The sequence below is a fragment of a genome, unplaced genomic scaffold (genome assembly GCF_019419815.1).
Source record: "Pyrus x bretschneideri cultivar Hongxiangsu unplaced genomic scaffold, Pyrus_bretschneideri_v1 Contig9, whole genome shotgun sequence".
NCBI lineage: Eukaryota > Viridiplantae > Streptophyta > Magnoliopsida > Rosales > Rosaceae > Pyrus > Pyrus x bretschneideri.
The window spans coordinates 2,741,187-2,753,443 of record NW_025999831.1 but is presented as its reverse complement, the minus strand read 5'-3'; the positions used below and the strand labels follow the sequence as shown (position 1 = coordinate 2,753,443).

Genomic DNA, 12,257 nt, shown 5'->3' with positions numbered 1-12,257 from the left:
GAATCTCACGAGTCAACCATTGTTGCCCATACGAACCAATTGTCAGGGGTAGGGCATCTATAAAGGGGTAGGGTTTAGTTTTAATCCCACGTGTCAGCCATGATTTGCCGTACGAACCATAAGTGACGGGGATAGGGCATTTGTAGGGGTAGGTTTAGTTTTAATCCCACGGGTCGACTATTGTTGCATGCAAGAAGCATTGGTGCCAAAGATGGGCATTTATAGGCTGTTATCAATAGAGGGTAGAGTTCAGTTTTAATCTCAGGGGAATCACAAGAAAAATTGCATTGCCATTAACAAGTGAAAGCACTGGTTCACGCTACATAACAAGGATCCCCGCCAAATTAAATTCAGAAAGAAAGAAAAGATCCAACACCGAAAAACTGTCTGGAAGTCACAAGAGACATAATTGCCTATGTATGAGTGACTTAGTAAAATATCACTTTGGCGCATCAATACTTCTGTATCTGAAAATCTCAACCCCCAAGTAGTCAAGAGAACCATGAACAGCAACATGCGGCTTCCCAACTTTCACAGAGACAGCAGATATCTGGGGATAATTTTTCAGAGTGGTAGATGCAATTTGTTGAGCCACAGACTCCAGAAGATTATGAGGTGGCCCTTCTACGACTTCCTTCACGATGCTGCAGTGTACAATTTCAATAAATCAAAAGTGATCTCGTATTAATATGATAAAATCTTAGATATAAGACGATAATCATATCATATTTATAAGACCAAAGAAACAGACAGATATCAGGGTAGACTGATATCGGAGATAACTTTTCAAGGCCATTGCAAACTGAAGTGACCATTTGACCGCAATACGAAAATGCTAGAACTGCAGCACTTAACGAGGACATTATATATATGTCAGTATTCAAGGTAATGGAAAATGAAAAGGTGGTGCTATGCTATTACTGACCGATAGATTTCGGTGTAACTAATGGTATCTGACAAACGATCAGATTTACCAGCCTCCCGGAGATCCATCCAAGCATCAACATCTATTACAAACTTCTGACCCAACTTCCTTTCCTCCGGCTTCACCCCATGGAAACCATGGAACTTCAAACCCCTCAATATGAGCTTATCTCCCCCTCTTACTGCAGCATCTTCCTGTATTGTTCCTAATGAAAATCAACCATTATTAGCCATAAATGGCTGCCCAATAACACGAACCAATAAAGAATCCATAAAACATGTTCATGTTCACTTAGACCATATACAAAACTTAATAAAATTATTACTGAAGATAACAAGAATCTATACAAATTGACTGTCATTACTTCTTTTTTTTAGTTGAGCGCTATTCTAATTAATCTAATTTATACTACGGGGAAGGGATTTGAACTTGGGTGCAGAAAGAGGATGTCACTACTCTAGTCAACTTTGCTAAGTCGAGGTATGCAAATAGACTGTCAACAGGAAAACCCACAACTTTCCTTGTAAACTATCCCCCAACTCCTAATATAAGTTTCTATGGTTGTTAAGAAATTTTCCATGTTCATTAAACTTTGTGGTGGGCTCGATTGGAGTCTAGGATTGAATTGGATTAGTTCGGATAACTAAGTAGCTTCAATGAATGTTGAATGAAGAAATGTAGGCTGACTCTTCAAATTTTGTCCGAGTTGAAGACGGAATATGAATTAGTCGTGAAGGGACTTATCCTTCAAATCCCCACAAAAAAGGACTCCGAGGGATAAGTTTCCTTCCTGACTAGTCCATCTTCCACCTTTCAGCCAGTGCAAAATTTGGAAGTTGGCATCCATTTCTTCATTCAACATACATACAATCTACTGAGTTATCCAATCCAATCTAATCCTCGGCACCGAACGAGGCCTATACAGTCGTTGTTTTCTCCATCTTCCTCTTCCGTATCTGTAAATCCAGGAGGAACCCAGTAATGCTCACATGCTCATAACCACAAATGTTCAAGAACCCATTACCCATTTCTCAATTTTAGACCTTTTTCCACATCAAAAATACAAAAAAAGCTTCTGGATTTATCCTACTTATCAAGAAAAAGTAAGCAGAAAAGAGAGAGAAAAGTTGAGTTTACCAGAAATTGGCGCAGCCATTAGTTACAAATTTTGTATTTGGCAGCTTTTCGGAATGTTTCTTCAAGGGTGTGCGTTGCGGGAGAAACTGCGTTTGGTCAGACGTGTGTATGCGAGCAGAACCCAGTTCAAGGGAGTCTGAAACACCGTACATACAACTCACAGATGGATACTAGATAGCGCGCTATACCTACAGGCTACACCTATGTTACATACACCGTAACTATGGTCTATGACCTACCAGTCCATCTATCTATCTATCTACACACACACACACACACACACATACATACATACATCGTAACTATGGTCTATGATCCACCAGTCCATCTATATATATATATAGATAAAATTAACCCATCAAGTCCATTAGACCATCAAATAAACCGTTACCACATGACGTGGCGTTTTCCCAGTGCTTTCGTCATTTATTTTGAGTACAATACTTACATGTATCACCATCTCAACTATTAATTATGGTCTCCTAATTTATATATTCGTACAGGTTATATCTGATCGTCATGCTGATTACACATGTCAAATTATAATGATTAGAATACAACACCCTATTAGGTAAGAAAACAACTTATATAGCACGCGTATACCGTTACGTGACATCTCATCTTAATGTTAATAAGAACACTTGAACCAAAATTTATACGTCATTCTTTCATTGACACAATAACACCACAATGATTTTATTGCCACGCCATCCTCTCAACATCCTCCTAGATATAGCACCGTAACATAAAAGGGTGTTTTTGGGACTACAGGAAGATAGGGACCAAATTGTTGCTAATTGAAATGGTATTACCAATTTCAGAAAATTAGTCCCCATCTTATAAAAATTGATAATTGTAATATGTGATATGACAAGATTGATATATCATAAGTAGACTATAATCGATACAATTATATAAATAAATAAATACTCATGTTATAAATAAGTAAATTAGTAACCATCACATCAAATTGTAGCACAAACGCAAATCTGATCTGATAATTGGCCCTAACTATATTATTTCATAACCGCGGCCAAAAAACGCTCATCCTTCTTCAAGATCTTAATTTTAAGATCAAATTAACCAGCTGCAAGCCTGCAAGTAAACTGGAGTAAATTACAAATGCTAAAATGTGCCATAAATAACGCAAAAGATGAGAAGACAAAAATGTTGACCAATTGATGGTATTTCAGCATTTTTCTGGGTCAGGTATATATACAAGGTGAATTAAAAGCTGTACAACATGAATCATCTGCTCCATTTCTCTATGAATATCCCTCTCCGATATCTACGCCCGTCGTCCCTCCTCCCGGAACCTGCTTCCCAATTGTTAACTATACATCTGTCTAGGTGATTATACATTTGGTGTTCTTCTGTAGAAAAGAACATATGCAGCTGATGTCTTGATCGTCTCTTCCATAACAGGACAAACCCTGTCATCATCAAACTCATACCACGAACCGTCACCGAGCTGCACGGGAAAAGTTATTGTTTTATAACCCATGTCATTCAAAAGGTCCATGTTCAAAAGAAACGCAAATTTGCTTGCAGAAAGAAATCCACAATCCTGTTAACCATGTCTGAGAACACAACAATTACCAGCCAGTGTCTGACTAACAGAACCTCAAAAGTTGCAGTTCGTTCTTTTTCATTTACCCATTTTTTAGCTCACGCATGCCTAATTATAAATATGTTTTAAGAAAGCATTAAACTGACAAAACCTTGGAAATAGATGAATAAAATGTTTCAATTGAGATACTTAGACAAAAAACACAAGGAATTTCCAACAATAAACGAAACAACACTTACTTGAGCAAATGCAGTATAGTGACCACCGCCCAAGCCACCATAGTGATTACTAATCGCATACAACGTGTATCGGCTGGATAACTGGCTTCTTTGGTGGGAAATGTAGTGTGAAAAATCAAGATCATGAATTGGAAAATCAACAAATGTTTCTAGCTTGTTCTTAAAATAATGGCTGTACGAGAATCTTTTCAGATGAATAACCAAAATCTCAGGCAACCTCCAAAGATCTAACTTTTTGCTAGCTTGCTGAGGCGTCTTGCAGGTTGGGCAGTACCTGTAAATAACAGATCATTGCAAAATCTGTACTTAATACAGGAATATGACTTGACTCCATTATTATTTAATAAATTGTAAAAAACAGGAAAGTCCAACTGTGTAGATGACATAAGTAATTAACAAAATTGCATTCTCTCACTAGCCAGATTATTCCAAGAAACAAGAGGCAACAAGATGCAAAACATTTTTGTTCACGTAATTTTGAATAAAAAGCATATACTAACCACATATCTTCTGGTCCTAAAGGTTCTTCCTTCATAAAGGCTTCCAGGCATTTGTCCAGAGAAACAGATTCTTGAGGCCTCCTCACAAAAAATTGGGGCTTGAAAATTTCCGGCAAATTGCTTAGAAGGCATGTATCGTACTTTTTAGTCATTTTATCGGACCATAAAACAAGAACACTCAACCTCTTAGGCAACTTTGAGAGCACTATTGGCTCATTCGTCTCTATCAAGGTGTCTTCTATAGCTGCCTTTGTATCTGTTAAGTAAAACTGGAAGTCATTATCCAAATGTGCTTCATTCCCTGATTCCCTGTCCGAGTAAGCATCATTATCCATAATCGTAGGAGTAGTAGCATCCTCCTTGTTAGAATCTTCAGTAGCATAATTTCCAGTATCATCATCAAAAATATCTAATGCATCTCCAGTTGGCATCAAGTATGGATTTAGTACTTTCAGGAACTCGTTACGAATATCAGATCCATTGCAAACATCAGGCAACCTTGCTAAGAGGGGAACACCAAACGCCTGTGGGACTAAGCTCATGTCTCCATTACTGTAGCCCCTGAACCCAGTACCACCCTATAAGACATTCTTTTATGCCATGAATTCAAACTTAAATGAATATAAAACAGATGTCAAATCACGACATCAATTACATGCTCTTTTTTTCCAATAAGTCAACTAATTGCATTACTTAACATCTGCATTACATGAAATGTAACATACACTAGCAAAAAATGTTTTATGGGGAAAATTTCTCAAAGAGTATGTTTTCAACGCAATTTCTAGTTTAACTATAAGAACTAACCGCCATTTTTGCATATTAGCATAAAGTGTCCTGTCATATCCAAATTTGTACTAGATAAACAATGCACCTTCATTATACCTGTAAACGAGATTATTATATCAAACATTTTGTAAAAAGCCATGAGTTATGTTTCAATCACATAAAAACTCTTTAGGTTGCTTATTGAGTTCACTAAGCTAGTGTGTTTGACATACAAATATAGCAGAAAATCAGAAGCAGTATCACTTTCAGTTTTTTATGAAGTAATTTGAGTAAAGCAATTGATAGAGCAGCAGTGACATATTTAAGAGACAACTTACACATCCATCTGCTGATGAATAAAAGTAACCAAAAGGGACGACTCACAATCCTTTGGCAACCGATAAGCAACCAACAGGTCACCATCTCTGATCAAGACTAATAAATCAAATGGATCTTCTAGTAGACGAAAAATACGACTCTTGTATATCTACAAAGTTATAAACAAAGGCCAAGTTGTTAATCTTTCACTGAAGATTCTTGACAAGATTACAAATACTATAAAAAATAAAAAAAAAATCATGGGCATGAATTTACCACGGAGAATGCAAAAGGCATAAAGAGGCCACCTGATAGTCAGCCAATAAATGGTGCTAGAGAATCAAGAGTCTACACAACAACACAACTGCCCCATGACCATAGCTAGTATGCACGTCACCCATCCATATGGAAAACCCCATCCCCATCCCCACCACTACCCCTGCCCCAATGACATGCAACAAAGTTTTCATACCCCCAAATTTAGCTCTAGAAATATACCTCAGCTACCAACAGAGTTTCATCATCTCTTAAGCAACATGCAGTGCTTAAGGCATTAGTAAGATCCATCAACCTCCCACCCTGGGGAACCGTCACAGTAAGTGTAGATGGCATCGCAGTCCCGTCTGTGCTTAGGACCGTCAAAGTCATAGTACGCATTGATGTTGAAGGTAACGGTATTGAAAGGTACATAAATGGGTCAAACATTACAGACACCTTGTTGCAAGCAGGGCAAACCAATTTTGACCGGTACTGACCCTACAGTTGGAAAGCGAATATATATAGCAACATATTGAAAATTGAATGAAGTTAATCCCGACAAACTTACTTAAAGAAGGTATAGGTAAAATTTAAATCATCAAATTACAAATGCATTTAACCAGAATGCTTACTTGGCACACATCAACAATGATTGAGTCATTCCGAGCAAGGTGATTTTGCCAATATTCTTCTGCTACTTCATCATCAGGACGACCCTCTACATCCTTAGCTTCAATATATGGCTTGCATTTTACACGATTTAGATCTTCATGGAGACCATCCAACAAAAAAGCAAGAAGTTCCTACAACAGGCACTTCAACAAATTACAATTAATAAACCTATTTCATGCACAACATAATTAAACATTCCCACAAAGATAAAAAAGAGAATAAACATAAAAAGAACTAACCTGGGAATCATGCTGATTATAGCCACTGAATTGGGGAGCAAAATTAGCAAGTTTTAACTTGAACATTGTTGGAGCCACTGGCCTTGCACCCGGAGCCCATAACCTCCTCAATAACTCTCCAAATGCTAAAGCAAGCTCTCCCTGGTAAATAAGTATAGCAAAAGGGAGAGGCAATAGCCAAAGTAAGTTAAATGTGCCACAGAGAGGCAGACATTTAAAATGAGAACTAAAGGAATGTTCCAAACACATACTTTCAATCCTAGTGGATTTGCATAATTTATGTCCTTCCGGTAATCTCCTAGAAAGTAATCAACCAGCTTCGGAGTATGCACCAAGCATTGGATGGCACTGTTCATAAAACAAGTATTCCCAAGATTCTCTAGTCCAGTAAGGCCTAAGGAACATACTCCTCTATAGATTATACCACTTTGCAAGGAGTTAGTTGGAGTTAAATAAGGATTCACACAGTCAGTTGTTCCATTCATCTTAATAGAGCCACCAGAAGTAGAAGTAGAACCATCCAAACTTGACTCTTTATCAGCCAGTTCATCGCTCCTCCAATCTGTACCTTTCATATAATCTGAAAATCCATGGAGTCGCAATTCAAGGAGAATCTGAAAAGACAATATGAAAAGAAAGGCAGGATAAGTAAACTGTAGAACTTAATCTGCATGAAAGCCATACATAATCATATATAGCAACACTGAGCATTGAAAATTAAGTTTACTAGATATTTGTAATTTGGATCCTTGAGAAGAATGCATCATGTAATCTTTTTTCAAAAAAAAAACAGAAACAAAACACCAAGACTTGATGTAATCTACTCCACATTAACAAAGAATCAATGCAGCCAAAGGGCATCATTGTCATACCTACCCCCCCCCCCCCCTCTTCTTCCCTCCCTCACCAAAAATGGGCCATGGCAGCCACAACAGTGCTTTTTAAAAGAACTCTCATATTTAAAACATAGAAATAGCTTGGGGGGAAATGGAAAGAAAGGGAATTTTTTAAACCTTGGTCGTGTTGACATTCGTCAAGGTGCAAATATGAGTACCCAAATTAAATGATGCTAATGAGAAACTAACCCTTGTTTCCAAATCCAAAAAGACCAATCAGATTCTCACCCAAAAAATACAAGGGAGAAAGAAATCAATATATTGATAAATGTTGCATACATTTAATCACTCACCTCTTTGTTCAGCTGTTCAGAAATATTGCTAAGCAAATCAACTCTGTCATTCACGAAAAATTGGGTTGTCTGCCCAGAGAAGTCCCAAATAAGCAACTGTCCAATCAATTCTTGAATGAGTGAATATCAACACTTAATTATCAGAGCAGTTGTAAATGACCAAGTGTCACTTGTTAGGTAACTCACCGGAACATACTCTACTGAAAATATTACAGGCCCTCTTGTACGAGACTATTGCATTATCCTGAGAATGTACCCAAGTACAAAATTAAGAATCATATGCATGTCACAAACATACACGAGGTTTAAGAAAAGAAAATGCGAGTTACACACCCCACATTTCAGTAGAATCCCAAGAAATTTTTTCGTAAAAGCTAAATCTTCCACTTAATGTCAAACTACAAGAAGCAATATAATCCATAAACAGTATGCTTTCATATTCTGATTCTTTATGCATTTCTTAGCCTGACTCCTCGCTCATACAACCTTCCTTCATATGACTCAAGCCGTCCGGACAAATAAATATTCACCAAAATTTCCTTGAAACATTGCAGAACAATCCCAATACAATATCTGATAAACTGATGAGAAATAGTTCATCGCTTATTCAGACTATACTCCTGGGCTATCTAAAACACACACTCCCCTTCTTGATCTCGCTCTTTCACTCGTCTTCTTAGCATCTTGTTCAATAACCATATCATTCTATAGTTTCACAGAACTCCAGTTCACAACACAGAATTAGTCAATTGCTACGTCAATTTAAATTAGGAAGAATGCATGCATGATTCAACAACTTTGAAAGCCTACAATGTTGAACCCGCAAATACATATCACAAAGAAAAGAAAAAAGATAACGACAAAAATAAATTTCCACACTTTAGATTATGCTAATTATAATGTAGAGCATGATTCTCAAACAATTTCCTTCCCAAAGAACAAGAGCATCTAACTTCTATAACAAAGTTTTTGGAATTCATCTAATACAGGACTGTAACAAAGTTCTCGGAATTCACCTAATACAGGACTATAACAAGAGGAGTCACTAACCTTTTGGATGATCTTTACGAATAATGAATTTGTTTCCCAGGAAACAAATAGCCTAATTTGTAGAGAAAAAATATCCTTCCACAAGTTTTCTGCACCAAAAAAGCTCACGTTATCCTTCTTTGCTGCGTTGAAAGCATTATGCCTACAAGAAGAGTGGACAAATCAATGCCAATACTATTTAGGCAATACACTGCCTAGAAAAGAATAGAAAGATAGTGGCAGACAAATGGCAGCCAGGAGGTTGTGGATGAGAAAGAGAGAAAGAAAAGCACCGATCGCGTAAATCACTGTTAAATCATGTAGACATAATAATAAATATATACTAAAATACTTCAGGAGGAGGCGGAGAAGAAAGAAAGAAATCCCTGACAACATATTAAAAGCATTTTTCTATTTCCTCCCGCACGAGCCTAAAACTCAACCCTATCCACATTCTCAGAGCATCTCCAGTTCCAATGGGTAAATTAAGAGAATGTAAAATACCCATCTTGACCCATGGATGTAATATATATAAATTAACATCCTTTTATACACCTCAGGAGAGAAATGAAAGCAGTAGTCGTATGAGTTCAAGAAGAGGCGAGGCCAAATTTAATACATCTCCCAGTGGAAATGTAAATGGGATGTAAATGAGGTTTTACACTGCCGTCATAGCACATCTCCTCGGACCTACTCCTTTTCTTTCCACCAAAAAAAAAAAAAAAAAAAAGTTGGTAATTGGGGAGATGTGCTATCCAAGGTCGATGATTTACTAAATGGGCGGTCAAAGATTTGTGTACGCAACTGTAATAATTGAACTAAGGCTTATTTACCAGTTTCTAAAAAGGTTATCCAGCAATTCCCTCAGAACAATAGAGTCGTAGTTATCACCTTACACCAAGAGAGAAATGACACACTATCTTTCCTTTCGAGGGATTCAAACACCAGAACTAGCCTACTCCTGCCCCTATCAATACAACTTTAAAGAACCAAATTCAGAGCATCTTGAGTGAGAAACACTGCGAAATCAGAGCCGAAAAGTTGTCCTCACCGTATGAGAGCGCGACACCACGTTGATTCAGGGACCAAGGCGTACTCGCGCCCCGAAAACCCCTCTTCAACGACGTCGTTCTTCTTCAAATTCAGTACAATTTCAGCGGCGGCGTCGACGTCGTCGTCCTCCTCCCTCGTAGCAGTGTACAGGACCCCTCCATTGCGATCCTCCTCCGTCCGAGCCTCCTTCCACCACCTGAAATCAAACCAAAACGACATTCAAACCCAATCGGAAAAATCCCCAAAAGAGTGAGAATTTCAGCGGGAGTAGTCGCTCCAAAGCGCACCTGTAGGGAACGAGGTAGACCTTATCAACCGCATTGCCCAGAACGCCGTCGTTGTCGCCGTTGTCATCGTAGTCGTCGTGGAGGCGGGGGCGCTGGGAGCGGAAATGGGGGCGGAAGTCGAGGTCCCAGAAGGCGTCGTCGCCGAAGGAACCGTCCATGGCGTGGTGAACTTCGGAGTTCGGGGAGAAGAGCGCTAGGGTTTTGGCGGCGACGGCGCGTGCGAGGGACTTGCAAAGGTGGAGCGTGGAAGAGAGAGAGAGAAAGCGGAGGGGCGGCTTGTAGGGGAAGAGAGAGAGACGGAGCTTCTCGTAGAGTCGTCGGGTCATAATACAGAGTGAGTCACACCCTCCATTCTTTCTTATTTACTCTTCGCCACACAAAACTGATTTACTTTTAAAAAATATATTTAATAATTTTGGAGGACTGTACGACTGTGTGGACCCCACATGGGTGCATGTGGGTGTCTTGAACGCGCTGAATGTGAGCGTGGCCGAGAAAGGACATTTTGTAATAGAGCATTAAAGTTGAGATTCTCCGTCCGGACGAATCCGATCCGACAAGTTCAAAGAGAGAGATCCGATCGTTTAAGGATTTTTTTTTGTACGGTGTGACATCGGGATGTGCTAATGAAGTTATTAATCCAACCATATGAATTTCTACATCTGACAGCTCTGAACACAAATATTTAGAGAAAATTGCAACTCAATTCGAAGCAAAGATGGACCGATGGAGATTTTTTATGGATAAATCTTGTTTTGCTATCTAAGATTATTTTTTTAGGATAAATTGCCGATCTCTCTCTTTAAACTTTCACTTAATTTTTTTTTTATCTTTAAACTTTTGAATTAGAAAATTAAGGACTAAAACTACTGTTAGTTTTTTATTTATTTCATCCAAATTTCTGTTAAATGAAAACATGTGCACAACATGTGAAGGTAATTTGGTCGCTTTGTTCTTTAAGATAATTGAAAACCCTATATTTATAAAATATTGACATGTGCAAATCTGTGAGACTCGAAAATTAGGTGAAAATATAGGAGGAAATTGACAGTTTACTCTAATTCTTTTATATCACATACACAATATAATTGAAAATGTTTTTTCTTTTTAAATTATTTAAAGATCATATTTAAAAAAAAAAATCAATTTAAAGATGCTTAGTCACACATAAAAATCATAGAGTTACTGATTCATTGTGAGAAAGTTATTTATTATATCATTGTAGTCATATTTTTGTTAGACACACAAAGATGACTAATTGTTTTCAAACTAAATAAATTTACCTACACTTGATATTTGAATACTAATAAATATAATAAACGATTTTGATCTTGAGGTTGTGTAATGAAATGATGAAATGACTATTCATATGTAAGAAGCTAAGTATTACCCATTTTCATCCCGTTCTACTTCCAATAGAATGGGTCACACCAATTTCTTCTAAAATTCCACTATCTTGCTCAAATAACCTCTTGCTAACTCGTAAACTTTCGGAGCGAGTTCAATCTTTTCCGTCATACAAATGTATCAAATAAATTGAAAATTATGATCCCAATCATATCAAGGATCTTTGACAAGAAAACTCTCACTCCTTTAACATATATGTAAACTTTGTAATTTGATTTGGTAGTGATTGGATTTCAAAAGCCCATAAGATAAAAGAAGTTGGTTTCTTAGAGGTGCTTCAACCTTTGAGCCCAGCCCATTTGATTTGATAGTGGTTGGACCGTTGGGGATAGCCCAGAAACTAACTGAACCACTACCAAAACCCATAGTATAAAATTTTCTCCTCTCTAGGTAGTAGTTTACCACATTTATCATTACAATTGGGCCAATTTACCACCTTTGGTTAAATTTTCAGGGATCCTTGATATTTTATTTTCTTGACCAAAGTCAGATTTCAACTAAGCAAATTCCTACAAATATATATAGGAGTTAGGAGGAAAAATCTTGCAAAACAACTTGCATGCTAAGATGCACATTCATGGATTCCTATAACGTTCGTACACAATCATGGGTGTTGATGGAGAAGAAAGCAGAATATATACACTCCGAGATAGGCAAGTTTTTTTC

The 12,257-nt window shown here is 37.6% G+C and overlaps 2 protein-coding genes across 2 annotated transcripts; both read right to left on the bottom strand.

The window, feature by feature from the left end:
• Nucleotides 1-270: 270 nt before the first annotated feature.
• On the bottom strand, nt 271-2,294 carry LOC103940383 (dihydroneopterin aldolase 1-like). The gene is made up of 3 exons (XM_009350496.3): nt 2,063-2,294; nt 926-1,130; nt 271-644 (listed from the first exon to the last, which is right to left on the bottom strand). The coding sequence occupies exons 1-3, from the start codon at nt 2,079-2,081 to the stop codon at nt 440-442; spliced, it is 429 nt and encodes a 142-aa protein (XP_009348771.1). The 5' UTR covers nt 2,082-2,294; the 3' UTR covers nt 271-439.
• Nucleotides 2,295-3,230: 936 nt separating this feature from the next.
• On the bottom strand, nt 3,231-10,510 carry LOC103940390 (ubiquitin carboxyl-terminal hydrolase 8). The gene is given in 14 exon segments (XM_009350514.3): nt 3,231-3,533; nt 3,872-4,145; nt 4,372-4,932; nt 5,478-5,626; nt 5,956-6,213; nt 6,348-6,518; nt 6,627-6,767; nt 6,878-7,240; nt 7,816-7,911; nt 8,002-8,014; nt 8,016-8,059; nt 8,866-9,007; nt 9,896-10,093; nt 10,185-10,510. Coding segments are annotated over 14 exon segments (2,853 nt in total). The 3' UTR covers nt 3,231-3,416.
• Nucleotides 10,511-12,257: the final 1,747 nt, after the last annotated feature.

Excerpts from the sequence above, each read along its gene's own strand:
- LOC103940383 (XM_009350496.3), bottom strand. Across the intron at positions 645-925 it reads AGTTACACCGAAATCTATCG|CATCGTGAAGGAAGTCGTAG; the intron begins GTCAGTAATAGC and ends TGTACACTGCAG.